This window comes from Anolis sagrei, chromosome 6 (genome assembly GCF_037176765.1).
Source record: "Anolis sagrei isolate rAnoSag1 chromosome 6, rAnoSag1.mat, whole genome shotgun sequence".
Taxonomy (NCBI): domain Eukaryota; kingdom Metazoa; phylum Chordata; class Lepidosauria; order Squamata; family Dactyloidae; genus Anolis; species Anolis sagrei.
Window position 1 is genome coordinate 62,622,346 of NC_090026.1, and position 16,641 is coordinate 62,638,986.

At 39.3% G+C, this 16,641-nt stretch overlaps 1 protein-coding gene across 1 annotated transcript in view; it reads left to right on the forward strand.

Annotated features, from left to right (window-relative positions):
• SUN3 (Sad1 and UNC84 domain containing 3) overlaps positions 1-15,859 on the forward strand; it is a 34,720-nt gene extending 18,861 nt beyond the window's left edge. Inside the window, exons 9-13 of the mRNA XM_060781530.2 lie at positions 2,701-2,785; positions 5,738-5,853; positions 9,853-10,020; positions 15,299-15,391; positions 15,625-15,859. Of these exons, the coding sequence (XP_060637513.2) occupies positions 2,701-2,785; positions 5,738-5,853; positions 9,853-10,020; positions 15,299-15,391; positions 15,625-15,741 (579 nt within the window). The 3' untranslated portion in view covers positions 15,742-15,859. The remainder of the gene's footprint in view (positions 1-2,700; positions 2,786-5,737; positions 5,854-9,852; positions 10,021-15,298; positions 15,392-15,624) is intronic.
• The last annotated feature ends 782 nt before the right edge of the window (positions 15,860-16,641 follow it).

Consider the following 16,641-nt stretch of genomic DNA (forward strand, 5'->3'; position numbering starts at 1 on the left):
AGCTAACAGGTTGAAGCTTAATCCAGACAAGACAGAAGTCCTCCTGGTCAGTAGTGGGGCCAACTGGGGTATTGGGTGGCAACCTGTGCTTGACGAGGTTATACTCCCCCTGAAGGTGCAGGTCCGTAGCTTTTGGGTCCTCCTGGACTCAACGCTGTTGCTTGATGCTCAGGTGTCAGCGGTGGCCGGTAAGGCCTTTGCACAACTCACACTTGTGCACCAGCTGCGACCATACCTCGTGAAGTCCGACTTTGCCAAGTTGGTCCACGCGTTGATTACATCCAAACTGGACTATTGCAATGTGCTCTATGTGGGGCTGCCCTTGAAGATGGCCCGGAAGTTTGAACTGGTACAACGGGCGGCAGCCAGGCTCCTTACTGGAGCAAACTATGGGGAGTATACAACACCCCTATTAAAACAGCTTCATTGGCTGCTGCTAAGTTGCCAAGCAAAATTCAAAGTGCAAATCATGACCTATAAAGCCCTAAATGGTTCGGGCCCCGCCTATCTCTGCGATCACATCTCCTTCTATGAACCGGCATGAGCTCTAAGATCTTCTGGGGAGGCCCTCCTCTTGGCCCACTACCGTCTCAAGTGCGGTTGATGGAGATGAGAGGGCCTTCTCAGTGGTGACCCCCCGCCCCTGGAACGCCCTTCCAAGGGAAATAAGACTGGTCCTATCCCTCCCCTCCTTTCATAAGAGCTTGAAGACCTGGTGGTTTCAACAAACCTTTGAAAATGACCAGTTCTAACTCAGCCCTACACATTGTCGAATATGGCCTTATTCTTCCTACCAATTACCCAGATTCTTTCCTCTAATTGGCCCTGGAATGAACCACCACATACACGTACCTAATATTACTCTTGCCCGCCATAGCATGCACTTAATTCCCGGGTCCCCTAGAATTTTTGGGCTTACACAAAACTTGGCCCGGCCTTTTAAATTTTTTAATTGCCTTGAACAGGCAGGATTACTTTTAATATATGTGTGTTATGGCGACAGTTTTTACGCTTATAATTTGTTTTGTTAATCTTATGGTTATGTTGTTTTTACTTGTGCGTTTTGTGATGTTACCTGGGAACCGCTCTGGGTCCCCTTGGGGAGATGAAGCGGTATATAAAGTACTATTATTATTATTATTATTATTATTATTATTATTATGAGCACCAACCCCCAGAGTCGGACACGACTGGACTTAATGTCAGGGGAAAACCTTTACCTTTATAGTGTATATACCCAGCATCCAAGTGTCAAAGGGGCTGCTGCCCCCCTGCTTTCATCCCTTCTTCCTCTTTCATTCTTCCCCTCAGCTCATACCTTTCCCCCTTCCTTTTCCTCTCCTCTACCTCCTTCCCTCCTTTTTCTTTCTTCCCCCTCTGTAATGGTCCTTTACATCGGCTGTGTTGCTATAAAGTTAGCCTTCTCTTGAAAGAATATTCCAAGATGCACAGGAGCTGAATGTACCAAATATCTTTATTATTCAGAATACCCGAGTCATGCTCTACAGCCAATATATATATAGGGCTATACCTACATGGTCATAAATCACAGAAAACCTCTGATGCCTGCCCTTTCCCACACATAAGACCAATTGATCTTTATGTCATAGTTGACCTGAGTGATTATGACATCCTCCCTCCCTCCCTTCTCCTTTTCTTTCTTTCTTTCCTTCCTTCCGTCCCTCCCTCCCATACATGAGTCACCTTTCTTGGTGACATCATTGAGGGCCACTTCACCTAGCAACAGTCAATCTAGTGACATCACAGAGGGCCACATAGCAACAGTCTTTGTGGTACAAACAGACATAAATACATACATACCAACTTTAACTTCTATATTATCTAGTTAATTAAATCAGTGGTGACCAATCTACTTAGCAATTATTCAGAAAATAAAATCCTGTAACAGTTTTACTATACTGCACACACACACACATCCCTCCTGCCTTATGATGGCTTAGCCTAGGCTTTAGATTGAGAAAAGGCAACAAAACAGGGAAGCAGGTGATGGTTGACATCATCCCAACTCTTACAGCTGGAAGAAAACACAAAAGCCATCTAGTCCAACCTATATGCTAGAATTCTATGTAGACGTGAAGGTCTGGAGAGAGAAAAAACAAGAAGGGACCCACCAATATATATACTGGATTGTTGTAGGTTTTTCGGGCTGTATGGCCATGGTCTAGAGGCATTATCTCCTGACGTTTCACCTGCATCTATGGCAAGCATCCTCAGAGGTAGTGAGGTCTGTTGGAAGTAGTAAAAAGGGGTTTATATATCTGTGGAATGACCAGGGTGAGACAAAGGACTCACCCTGGTCATTCCAGGGTGAAAAATACAAACACTGATTATGAACAAAACACTTGAATGAGGGAAGTTCTGCTTTTTTTCTAGCCCTTCACATCTCTAGGTAAGAATGTTTCGATGCTATAGCCAGACATGGAATATTTCTATCTAGATACAACATAATCTTTGATTATTTGGAGTACCTGTGGCACACAAAGTATAGGTTGGTCACTTTGACCCAAATGAAGGAATAAAGTGAAAGAACTCTGTAAAACTTAACTGTAAGTCAGTGTTGTTATTTTGGTTTTGGGTGTGTGTGTGTTTGCATTTGTGTGTGATTTAGATATTTTTCTCTTTATGTAATTTCAATATGTACTGTTGAGTGAATTTAAAATTATTCTCATCCATTGACAGAGTGTTGAAAAGATGCTTAAAAAAATAATGGAAAAGATGGATGAAGATTATGTTCAGATGCCTGATTATGCCCTCAAATCAGCAGGTATTAATGGCAATGATTGTTAATCATACTTTTGGAAGTTGGGAAGTTCTTTTGGTATTTTGCAATCTAGCACAATCAGCTTTACTACTAAGATATGTTATGTTCATGCTTTGGAAGTCACAACAGGCATCTCGGTTCATCGGGTAGCCAAGGCAAGCCTCCCAGCAAACACAGGTTAGAGAAGTTAATGTTTGAACTGCCATTCCCAAACAGTGGTCATACTGGGTGGGAATTCTGGGAGTAAAAATACAAACAACCTTTTTCCAAAGTCTGCGCTCACAGCGTGACATCCCAGATATTCTCCCAAATTTAGCCAGTACTAATGGTGATGTCTGTTGAAGGTTGTAGCTCATAACATGGGAGCATACAACTCCCATGTTACGCCAGCTCCACTGGCTGCCAGTTTGCTACCGGGCACAATTCAAAGTGCTGGCTTTGGCCTATAAAGCCCTAAATGGCCCCGGCCCAAGTTACCTGTCCAAATGCATCTCCCCCTATGAACCATTGCGGAGATTAAGATCCTCCTGGGAGGCCCTGCTTTCCGTCCCGCTAGGCCTTCTCGGTTGCTCCCTGGCTATGGAACTCCCTTCCTGGTGAGATCAGGTCGGCCGCCTCCCTCCTGTCCTTTAGAAGGATGGTAAAAACTTGGCTGTGGGACCAAGCTTTCGGAACAGGGCAATAAAGCAACAATAGGAGAGATGACCAGGCCAATTAGATTTAATGCGGATGACTAGGACAGTTTTAAATGGTGTATTTTAATATTTTGATAAATGTTTTTTAATGTTTATATATTGTATGTGAATTTGTGTCCCCGGCATTGAATGTTTGTTGTGTATATGCTGTTCTCTGCCCTGAGTCCCCTTCGGGGTGAGAAGGGCGGAATATAAATGTTTTAAATAAATAAACCCTATGAGCTACAAACTGCAATTGTCCTACTTATACTCTTATTGACTGGTGTTCCAATAATGGGTCCATAATAATATGAAAAAGACTACCCTGAAATGACAGATGTGACTAGGAGTAGCTAGATGCCATTTAATATTCCAATATCTTCAATTATATGAATGATCAGCTCTACTAAATGCTTTTGAAAAGTCCAAGAACTTTGCTAGAAATTTTCGTAGTAGCTCTTCTGTTATAGAGAACGTTGGTTATTCCCATTCTACTAATCACATTCCATTCAAGTACACTTGAACTTGGAAGGTAATCAACTGGTGCAGAGCTTTAATCCTAAAGTAGCAGTGAGAAAAATGCATCTTATTGTGGCTTCAGTCCAGGCCTGTAGCCACACAATTCAAAAGGTCCTAAAAAGGCTGTCCTCTGGAACAAATAATACAAACTGGAAGGGTTGTGGAGGAGCATGAAATTTTGAAAGGAATAACTAGTAAACTATATAAGATAATAATTGAAATAAATGAAGGAAAAACAAAAAAACAACATCCTCAAGGAGGTTTGGGAAGAAGATTTAGGGATAAAAATAAATGAAACAGACTGGCAACAATTATGGAGACAAAGGCATCTAAAAAAATTATCAATACGGGTTAAAGAAAATTACTATAAGTTAATATGGAAATGGTACCTAACACCAGTAAGAATAGCAAATATAAATAAAAACTATTCAAAAAATTGCTGGAGAGGATCCCAAGAATCAGGAACATATATACATATGTGGTGGCAATGTAAATATGTAAATACTTTTTGGGGGAAAGTATTTAGAGAAATATAATGGATATTAAAATAGAAAGAAGTCCTAGTATAGCTTTATTATCATTATATAATAATAAACAATTGAAAAAGAGGATAAAGATGCAATAACAAACTTATTAACAATAGCAAGACTGCTTATAGCAAGGAATTGGAAAAGAGAAATAAATATACAAATAAAGGAGTGGTACAAGGAAGTATGGAAATTGGCAATAAATGATACGCTGACATGTATATTAAAAGTATATGGAAACAAGGTGATTTTGATGATATATGGAGAAAATTTATTAAAAAGGGATTTAAAAAGAAAGAAGGAAAGTTACCTCCACAAGAAGAATTGAAATTTTGGACAGATGGTATGTAAAAGCTGTGGTTTGGAGGGGAAGTACAGTGGTGAGAGATAGATAATATGTATAAGCAGAAAAATAACAGTAGATGCCAAAAATTAAAGTATGGTAGGTTATATTGAATAATATATATCTGCTGTAAAATAAACAATGTATAACAAATGTTTTGAACTATGATAAAATAATAAAAAAAATATTTTTTAAAAGGCTGTCCTTCGCTTTCACTATCTCCTCACCAATTTGTGGTCACTTTTTTGGTGTAGGAAAAAGACTCTGCAGCGTCTAGCCTAGCTAGACTTAGACTGACAAAATTACCTTTTTACATACAGTCCTCTAAGTAGTTCTTGTGGCCCTGAAGAGCAAGTAAAATTCCACCAAATGTCTCCTGGGGATATAGGGTGTGTGGGATTAAGGTAGGGGGGACACTTTTTTAAAAGTGCAGAATGGGATAGCCCTTTGGGTACATATAGAGCTCTTCAGGTTCGTATGGAGTCATGAATAACCTCTGGACTTGCAGAAATGTGTTATCCCTGCTCTGAAGATATATAATGAGAAATTCCTTTAGCTCCTGTCTGCCTTGCTATGGACTTTCAGCAACTTGAATAGAACATGACTCTTGCTTATAGGTTGGTCAACCTTATAGTCAGAACACATTTCTTATATTGTCCTTGATAGTAATGACAACTGTAACTCATTTGTGTAATGAAGAAAAGTCAGAATTTCCCATTCCCCGCTTTTTAAAAACCAAATTAGAGGAAATTAGTAGTTGTACATACACCTTGATAAAAAGGTTGATTTCTCTGGAAAATATGACAAACAGCTAGTAGTCGGTTTGACAGTGTACCACATTTCAAATCCACCAGTTATGAGAAGCATTATTACATAACTATTTCAATTTTAGGTGCCAGCATTGTTCGGTCCAGAACCACCAGAAGCTACCGCCATGATAAAGCAAAATACTTCTGGAAGTCATTCGTTATTCTTCCTTTTGTGAAGTCACCAGATGTAATCCTGGAGGTAGAAATGAACCTAAAGAAGATATTTTCTTCCTTTCTATATATTTTTTTTTTTAGTGTATTAGCAGGATATGAGTTCCTAGCATAATGGGCAGTGAAGCCAATGACAAGTGCCCCCCCTTAAATATTAGACAACATGTTTAAAATGTTAAATGAGTTTCTAGAAGCTTGAAAATATAATCGAAATTCCAACATCATTACTGTATGAAACTACAATGTATGTTGTCTTACTATTTTAATAAAAAGATAACATCATAATTGAGAATACTGTATATTTAAGAAAAAATAATTCTGATCGGCTAACACATACATTATATAGACCCTGATCTTTGCTATTGTGCCTGCACCATCAAGCTTAGCTGTGCATCCCAGCCTGGGATCATGATGTGCAGTAGCTCAACACAAAGTCAACTTTGTGGTGAGCTACTGCATATGTTGCAAAGATAGCAAATATTTTTCATTGTATTGTCGAAGGCTTAAATGGCCGGAATCACTGGGTTGTTGTAGGTTTTTTCGGGCTATAAGGCCATGTTCTAGATGCATTCTCTCCTGACGTTTCGCCTGCATTGTAGTATTGGCCTCAGTATTGCCGACTCACACATGTTGCTATCTATTTAAAAAAAATTGACAGAAGAATAGGATGCAGAAACAATTCACAATAATCTCATGAACGGAAACTATTGCTCTTTTGCTCTTAATATAGTGGGCTGCATGAAATATGCTTTTGAACTACCTGTTAATGTATAAAATGTTGAGTACAAGCAAACTATTTAAAAATATCCACCATTTGTTTCAAATTTAAAAAATAATTAAAATTAAATTGTAACAATCTGTATTTACATTCACTATCTACTGTATGCTGCCAGTAATATGTACAACATATGTACAGTATAATTAGTAAAATATACATTTATTTCACAATAATTTAATTGTACCTTTTTTCCATTTATGTATATGTTTAGGATTTCATTTATTTTTTATAAAAATTAAATGATACCTTTATAGTTATGGGCAGCCCATCTTTATCTGCTGGCAACCAATATTTTGCACCCAGTCGACCACTGGCTAACACCTCTGAGAACAAAGGAAAGGAATATTCCAGGAAGGGAGCTGGAGACTTGAGTAAGGGGGGGGGGGGGTTGCCCTGAGAATATCAATTTACACATGACAGGTGGGGGCAAGGCAGATGGAGAGAGATGGCGAGTTAGAGATGGGTTTCCCTACCAACTTTCTGAACCCTATCTACTGCTCTAGCCATTTCCCTTCAGGAACGCTGCTTTCTTTTGTAGAGCATAGTTGAATTCCAACAGATTAGTCATTGGAGAAACATAAGCTTAATTTGTGAGTCCAGTTTATGAGACATATCTCTGAGGATATCCCATTTTTGGAGGAAAAATAGGTTGCTCATATAGAATATGCACGCCATATAATGTGTAGTTTGAACCTAAATGCACCCCTGCATAAACATATAAAGCTACTACACATATCATTGCTAGGTTCTTCAATAAACTTGGCATTTGGTTGCTTCATTGTAGAAGCAGCTTTTGGAAGAAAAATGCTATAACACATTTTTCATTCTCAATTTCAACTTCGGTTCTTGTGGGTTTTTTCGGGCTATAGGGCCATGTTCTAGAGGCATTTCTCCTGACGTTTCGCCTGCATCTATGGCAAGCATCCTCAGAGTTATGCCACCAAATGTCTCCTGGGGACATAGGGTGTGTGGGATTAAGGGAGGGGGACACTTTTTAAAAAGTGCAGAATGGGATAGCCCTTTGGGAACATATAGAGCTCTTTGGGTTCGTATGGAGTCATGAATAGCCTCTGGACTTGCAGAAATGTGTTATCCCTGCTCTGAAGGTATATAATGAGAAATTCCTTTAGCTCCACCACCTCACTATCTCTGAGGATGCTTGCCATAGATGCAGGCGAAACGTCAGGAGAAATGCCTCTATAACATGGCCCTATAGCCCGAAAAAACCCACAAGAACCTAGTGATTCCAGCCATGAAAGCCTTCGACAATACAATTTCAACTTCTGTCATCCTCCTTTAGGTTAGTTCGTAGACATCCCACTACCAAATGCTTCCTCACAACAAAGTAAGAATGGAATAGTTGACACTTGCTTTCTGGTTTAGTTTGATGTTGGGATCTCTTCTCTCAGGTTCTCTAGACCTAGTGGGAGGAGGAAACTTCTCATCTTATGCAGTGATCAGATTAAAATTGTCTCTACCTCAAACAATTTGGTAGAACTGGAGGGATTCTGGGAGCACAGGATCTAGAGACAAAATGTAAGGTGTAGCCATTCTTGGGCTATAAGAGTTGATCCCTCTGACTGCTCTGTCAGAATAAGGAAACCTCCAGGTTAAGCATCCACTATTACAGCCATTCTGTAGACATAAATTATACTTGGCGGGATAATAAGTGATATAAGATGAAGTCAGAGCAGAAAGCCAACTAGAAGACAGAAGTGAGTACAAAATTGCCTCTGAATATTTATTGTTATACTAGCTGTCCCCTGCCACGCGTTGCTGTGGCCCAGTCTGGTGATCTGGAAAATAAAGTAATGAGAAAGTGTTGGTTTCTAATATATGTAATTCCTTTATGCTTGTGAGTAAACAGTATTTCTTGTTGTTTCTTTGTCAGTGTTGATGTGGAGAGTGTCTGGTTTGCCTACTCTGGAATATGCAACATATCATAGTCCTTCTTTCAGGGTCTCTTTCAAATCTATGATACTATATCTGTGTGTGAGAGAGAGAATTGTATGTATCTATCTATATTTATGACTGGATGGCTCTTTGTCAGGAGGGCTCTGATTACATTTTCTTGCCCTGGTGAAGAGAGTTAGACTGGATGGCCTTAAGTATTTTCTGTTGGTCATGGGGGTTCTGTGTGGGAAGTTTGCCCCATTTCTGTCGTTTGTGGGTTTCAGAATACTCTTTAATTGTAGTGAACTATAAATCCCAGTAACTACAAATCCCAAATGTCAAGGTCTATTTCCTCCAAACTCCATCTGTGTTCATATTTAGGCATATGGAATTTTTGTGTCAAGTTTGGTCCAGATCCATCATTGTTTGAGTTCACAGTGCTCTCTGGATGTAGGTGAACTACAACTCCCAATCTCAAGGTCAATGCCCACCAAATCCTTCCAGTGTGTTCTGTTGGTCATGGAAGTCCTGTATGCCATGTTTGGTTCAATTCCATCATTGGTGGAGTTAAGAATGCTCTTTGATTGTCAGTGAACTATAAATCCCAGCAACTACAACTCCCAAATGTCAAGGTCTATTTCCCTTTAACTCCATCTGTGTTCATATTTGGGCATATGGAATATTTGTGCCAAGTTTGGTCCAGATCCGTCATTGTTTGAGTCCACAGTGCTCTCTGGATGTAGGTGAACTACAACTCCTAAACTCAAGGTCAATGTCCACCAAACCTTTCCAGTTTTTTCTGCTGGTCATGGCAGAACTGTGTGCCAAGTTTGGTTCAATTCCATCGTTCGTGGGGTTCAGAATGCTCTTGGATTGTAGGTGAACTATAAATCCCAGCAACTACAACTCCCAAATGGCAAAATCAATTTTTTAGTGAAGGACATACATTGGGTTGTTAGGTGTCTTGTGTCCAAATTTTGTGTCAATTCATCCAGTGGTTTTTGAATTCTGTGAATACCACAAACGAATATTACATTTTTATTTATATAGAAGGATATTGTGAGAATTCTTAGATTCGTGTTTCTGTACTTTTGTTGGAGGGCTTGTGGCAGGATGTATGTTTTTTTTAACTAAAAACATGAAGTGTTTTTTTCCTTTTCTTTTATTAATAATGTTAAAACTCCAGCTAATAATATAACTAAACTTTCTATTCAACAGCATTAGAATTTCGAACTGCCTATATGGGGAAAAAATCCTTTACTTTAAATACACACATTTTCTCTGAATTGTATATAACACTAAGATAATGATGATAATGATAATGACTATTATTACAGTATTTGCATTCTCTTCCAGCCTAATTGCTACCCTGGAAACTGCTGGCCATTCCCTGGAAATCAAGGAGAAATTGTTGTCAGACTTGCCAGGGAAATTATTCTGAAAGCTGTTACAATAGAACATATCTCCAAGAAAGTATCCCCTACAGGAGAGATCAGCAGTGCTCCCAAAGATTTTGTGATATATGTGAGTATTGTGTTTCAAACTTCATTCATAATTTAGTAAGGAGTTGTGAGTGAAGCAAATTATGAAATAATTGCAGACACTACTTTAGTACAGAAACAGATTCCTAGGAATCAGGTAGAAAGATAGAATTGGGTGGCATCTGTATACTGATGCCACTGATTACCCAAATTTCTAGTTATTTCTTGCAAATATTGAACAACATGGAGGACAGGGTTAAATCTTGAGAGACACTACAGCCAAGATGTCAAATGGGCACTACCCAGCATCACTCTTTTGAATCTGCTCCTCCAAGAAGAATGGGAACCACTATAAAGTAGTGCTTCCAAGTCCCATACTAGAGAGGCCACCTCAGTTGGGGACCCCTCCCCCCAGCACGAACCGCTGCTCTGGGCCAGAGTGAAGAGAGAGGGGGCCAGGGGACAGTTCCACCTTGTCTCCTGCATATGTCATCAGTTGGGGGCCCCTCCCCCAGCACTAACTGCCGCTGTGTGCCAGAGTGAAAGAGGGGGGCCAGGGGACAGTTCCACCTTGTCTCCTGCATATGTCATCAGCTGGGGACCCCTCCCCCCCAGCACCAACTGCCGCTCTGGGCCATAGTGGCCAGGAGACAGTTCCATCTTTCTCTTGCATATGCCATCAGTTGGGGGGCCCTCCCCCAGCACCAACTGCCGTTCTGGGTCAGAGTGAAGAGAGGGGGGCCAGGGGACAGTTCCACCTTGTCTCCTGTGCTATGTTACTAATTTAATTTAATATAATGTAATATAATATATGGTATATACAAACTTCTGTACAGTGGCCCTTATTTCTCATGCCAGTAAGGTAATGTTCAAGATCCTGCAAGGAAGACTCCAGCAATACATGAAGCGAGAGTTGCCAGATGTTCAAGCTGGGTTTAGAAAAGGCAGAGGAACGAGAGATCAGATTGCCAATATCCGCTGGATAATGGAGAAAGGCAGGGAGTTTCAGAAAAACATCTACTTCTGCTTCATTGACTATTCTAAAGCCTTTGACTGTGTGGATCATAATAAACTGTGGCAAGTTCTTAGTGGGATGGGCATCCCAAGCCACCTTGTCTCTCTCCTGAGGAATCTGTACAAGGACCAAGTAGCAAAAGAACTGACCACGGAACAACAGACTGGTTCAAGATACGGCAAGGCTGCATACTCTCACCCAACCTTTTTAACTTGTATGCAGAACACATCATGCGAGGATGTGCGGGGCTTGATGAATGCAAAGCTGGGGTGAAAATTGCTGGAAGAAACATTAACCACCTCAGATATGCAGATGACACCACTCTGATGGCCGAAAGCGAGGAGGAGCTGAGGACCCTTCTAATCAAGGTGAAAGAAGAAAGCACAAAAGCTGGGTTGCAGTTAAACATAAAAACAAACCAAGATTATGGCAACAAGAATGACTGACAACTGGAAAATAGAGGGAGAAAATGTGGAGGCCATGACAGACTTTGTATTTCTAGGTGTAAAGATTACTGCAGATGCCTACTGTGACCAGGAAATCGGAAGACCTTTACTTCTTGGGAGGAGAGCAATGTCCAATCTCGATAAAATAGTAAAGAGCAGAGACATCACACTGGCAACAAAGATCCACATAGTTAAAGCAATGGTATTCCCTGTAGTCACCTACGGATGTGAGAGCTGGACCTTAGGGAAGGCTGAGCGAAGGAAGATAGATGCTTTTGAACTGTGGTGCTGGAGAAAAGTTCTGAGAGTGCCTTGGACCACAAGAAAATCTTACCAGTCCATACTTCAGGAAATAAAGCCGACTGTTCATTGGAGGAAAGGATATTAGAGGCAAATATGAAGTACTTTGGCCACATCGTGAGAAGAAAGCACATCACATGATGTGTTCTGCATACAAGTTAAATAGGTTGGATGAGAGTATACAACCCTGCCATACGCCTTTCCCAATCTTGAACCAATCTCTTGTTCCATGGTCAGTTCTTACTGTTGCTACTTGGTCCTTATAGCTTGTTCTCATTTTGGAGGGCATGTTTTAGTTAGAACTTGCACAGATTTTGTCTCTGTAGACTGAAGCAGCTCTATTGGTATGCCATCTGTTGCTGGTTATTTATTTCTCCCCAGGACTCTGAGTGCAGTTTTCACTTCACTTTCTAAAACTGTCTTCAAATGATTCTTCCTCAAACAAATGTCACCCTTTCATCTTTTATATAACTCTTCTGTGTATTGTTTCCTTCGACTTTTCATTTCTACTTGTTGATGTAATGTGTCCCCCTGCTGGCTATAGAGAGTATTTGCATTTGTGTTTAATCTTAACTGATTTCTTGGATCATCTGGAAGAAGTCTCTTGATTTTCTTTTCTTGTTGGCATATTCTACTTCTCCATATTGATTATTATAGTAGTTCTCCTTGTCCCTGTACATAGTCATTGAACAATTACATTTAGTGCTCTGCCTCTATTTGTCTCACCTTTTACTTTTCTTTTCTTCTCTTCTGTTCTTATCTGTTTGAAGGGTTTCGTCTGTAATTTTTTAAAAATTATGACTTAAAATAATTTTATTAGTTTTGTATTGTCGAAGGCTTTCATAGCCAGAATCACTGGGTTGTTGTAGGTTTTTTCGGGCTATATGGCCATGGTCTAGAGGCATTCTCTCCTAACGTTTCGCCTGCATCGATGGCAAGCATCCTCAGAGGTAGTGAGGTCTGTTGGAACTAGGGAAAAGGGTTTATATATCTGTGGAATGACCAGGGTGAGACAAAGGACTCTTGTCTGCTGATCACCCTGATTAGCATTTGATTACCTTGCAGTGCCTGGAGCAAACTTTTGTTGAGAGGTGATTAGATGTCCTTGTTTGTTTCCCCTCTGTTGTTGTGCTGTTGCAATTTTAGAGTTTTTTAATACTGGTAGCCAGATTTTGTTCATTTTCATGGTTTCCTCCTTTCTGTTGAAATTGTCCACATGCTTGTGTATTTCAATGGCTTCTCTGTGTAGTCTGACATGGTGGTTGTGAGAGTGGTCCAGCATTTCTGTGTTCTCAAATAAAATGCTGTGTCCAGGTTGGTTCATCAGGTGCTCTGCTATGGCTGATTTCTCTGGTTGAAGTAGTCTGCAGTGCCTTTCATGTTCCTTGATTCATGTTTGGGCAATGCTGCGTTTGGTGGTCCCTATGTAGACTTGTCCACAGATGCATGGTACACGGTAGACTCCTGCAGAAGTGAGAGGATCCCTCTTGTCCTTTGTTTATTTATTACTGTGCTTATATACCGCCGTTTCTCAGCCTAAATCGGCGACTCAACGCGGTTTACAACACAACGACAAGCAGCAATATTCCATTAAAAAAGCATAAAAACACATACACAATACACAATATTATTGGGCCACCAATAATATTGTGTGGATTTTGTTGGATTTTCTTGGTGAGTCTGTAGATAGTTTGTATGTTTTTAATTTTTCACAATATATTTGATATTACATTACAGGAATACATCATAATTAAATTTATTTATTTATTTATTTATTTATTTATTTATTTATTTACGACATTTATATGCCACCCTTCTCACCCCGAAGGGGACTCAGAGGCTTATTATATTATTAGCATAGTACAATATCAGTATTAAATATTACTATTTCGTACTATACCATTATATTGTAATATTATTATTATTAGTAATATTACATGTAATATAAATATATAATTATAATATCATATTATTAGTAGTATGATATTGCATTACATTATATAAATAAAAATGTAATGTTCGTTTGTGGGATTAACATAACTCAAAAACCACTGGATGAATTGACACGCAATTTGGACACTACACTCCTAACAGACCAACGAGTGACCATCACTCATAAACTCCTCCCAAAATATAGCGGAAAGGATAAAAAAAAACTCAAAAAGCTAAATGACAATACAGCAACATGTGCAAAAACGACAGCTCCCAGCATCCCCTAGACCAGGCCCTTTAGGGGAGGAGGATGCTCAAAATGCACTACTTCCAAACTGCAGGCTTGCTTCTCCTTGGATTTATTTGAGAGCATCCCAATCCGTACATATTTCCTATTCCTGGACTGCAACTCCCAGCAACCCTCCAGATAGATAAGACAGATAGATTAGAGACAGATAGTAGGTAGATAGATCAGTCAGGAGGACTGCTAGGAGTTGCAGTCGAAGAATAGGTAGAGAAGAAAGGAGAGAAAGAAAATGGGAGGGGAAGGAAGGAAAGAGGTATAGAAGGAAGGAGAGAACGAAAGAAAAAAAGGGAAGGAAGGAAGGAAGGAAGGAAGGAAGGAAAGAGGAAGGGAGGGAAGGAGAGAAAGAAAGAAGGAGAGAGAAAAGGAGGGAATATTGGCCACAGTAACGTGTGGCGGGTAAAGCTAGTAATATTATAAATATCATATGTATATATACAATATATTATATTACATTATATTATATTGTAAAATCTTGCTTATATCTCATCCATCCTTCCTTCCCAAGTCATAGACATTTACATCTACTTCCCTATCAATCCTCTTACTGATTATATTTTATGTTGTCTAATTTATTCAGTATTAACTGTATCTTTCCCTAGTCTTTGATCCAAAATCTTATTCAATCAAAAGGTGATTTAATCCTATTATCCAAACAGCAGATAAACAGTTTCCATTTAACCTCGAACAAATTATCTTTTAATTCTCCGCTAATCTTACTTTGCATGTTAATTTTTCAGATAAAAGTATAGCCCGTATTCTATATTTGTATTTTTTCCATACTTTGACCATCTCCATCCTTACAGTATCCTTACAGTATCCTATCAGATTTGTCATCAATCCACTCCTTTGGGCTTCATGCAAATCTACCATTTCCTAAAATGTTTATCTTGGAGGAATACATCTTAGAATCAAAGACATAGGATATTATTGATGTAGTAAGCATAAATTCTAAATAATTCTCATCCTAATAAACAACAATTGCAAGTGATTATCATCCTTTGTTCATAGTATAGCTACACAAATACTATCTTTGGTTGCATCTATAATGCAGAATTAATGCACTCAGTGTTATGAAATCATGAGAATTGTACTTTGTCAAGGTCTTTAGTCTTCTCTGCCAAAAAATGCTAGTATCTCATCAAGCTACAAATCCCAGGATTCCATAGCACTAAGATTTGACAATTAAAGTGGTGTCAAATTGCACAGTATTCTACCGTGTAGATATAGCCTTTGTCTTTATTTACTAGCTATTAGTTTTATCTGGGAAGCTCTATAGTACTCTGCTGTTTTCTTGACTACTAATGATATGCCATTCCTTTAGGGACTAAAAGAAGAGGAGGAGACAGAGGGAACTTTCTTAGGTCATTTTGTTTATGACATTGAAGGAGATATAATTCAAACATTCCAATTAAAGGTACGTGAACCACAAGGGGACATTATAAAGTGCTTTTCCTGACCAAGCTTATCTAGTGCTAGCTTGATGTAGGTGATCAACATGTTTTTGTTATCACTGTAATTTCCTTGAGACATAACTAGAATTCCAGATATGTGATGAGTGTATGACAGGGAAAAGCTAATTTATTAATAATTCAATTTAGCTGAACTAAATTACAGTTTCAAGAATTAAAAGGGCTTTCTCTCTTTCAGAATGAATTGCCTAACTTTATGGGATATATAAAATTGAATGTGCTAAACAACTGGGGACATCCAAACTACACATGCATATATCGCTTCAGGGTCCATGGAAATGTGGAAGACACCTAGGTCTTCTGTACTGTGAACCTGCAGGTATGAGAATAAAGCCATAATAGCATGATGCAAAAGTGGTGGAAACTTGCTGTGCTTCTGTGTCAATAAAAAAATAAGAAAAAATAAATGAAAAACTCAGGGAGAAATCTTTTTTCTTTTCTTTTTTTTAAACTTTTAATACTATGTAGTATCTAGCATTACTATCCACAGAGCCATAAACCACAAACCATGTTTGTCATTTTTGAATTATGGATACTGAGAAGCTGGAAGCCAAACTCTGTGATAGTGGTTCTCAACCTTTGAGTCCCCAGATACGTTGGGCTTCAACTCCCAGAAATCTTAACAGCTGGTAAACTGGCTGGGATTTCTGGGAGTTGTAGGCCAAAACACCTGGGAAGCCACAGGTTGAGAACCACTGCTCTATGACGAACAGTTTAAAGAGTTGGGGATGTTTACCCTGCAGAAGAAGTTGAGAGGGGATATGATGGCCATGTTTAAATATTTGAAAGGATGTCACATTGAGAAGGGGGCAAGCTTGTTTTAGGGGATATGATGGCCATGTCTAAATAGTTGAAAGGATGTCACATTGAGAAGGGGGCAAGCTTGTTTTCTGTTGCTCTAGAGCAGTGGTCCTCCAGATGTTTTGGACTTTAACTCCCACAATTCCTAACAGGTGATAACCTGGCTGAGATTTCTGGGAGTTGAAGTCCAAAACATCTGAAGGACCAAAGGTTGAGAACCATTGCTCTAGAGGCTAGGACACAGAGAATGAATTCAAAGTTCAGGAAAATAACTTCCTGATGGTTAGAACTATTTGACAGTGGAACATGCTGCATCAGAATGTTGTGGAGTCTCTCCTTTGCAGGTTTTTAAATCAGAGGCTAGATGGCCACCTGTCAGGATATAATCAGAGTT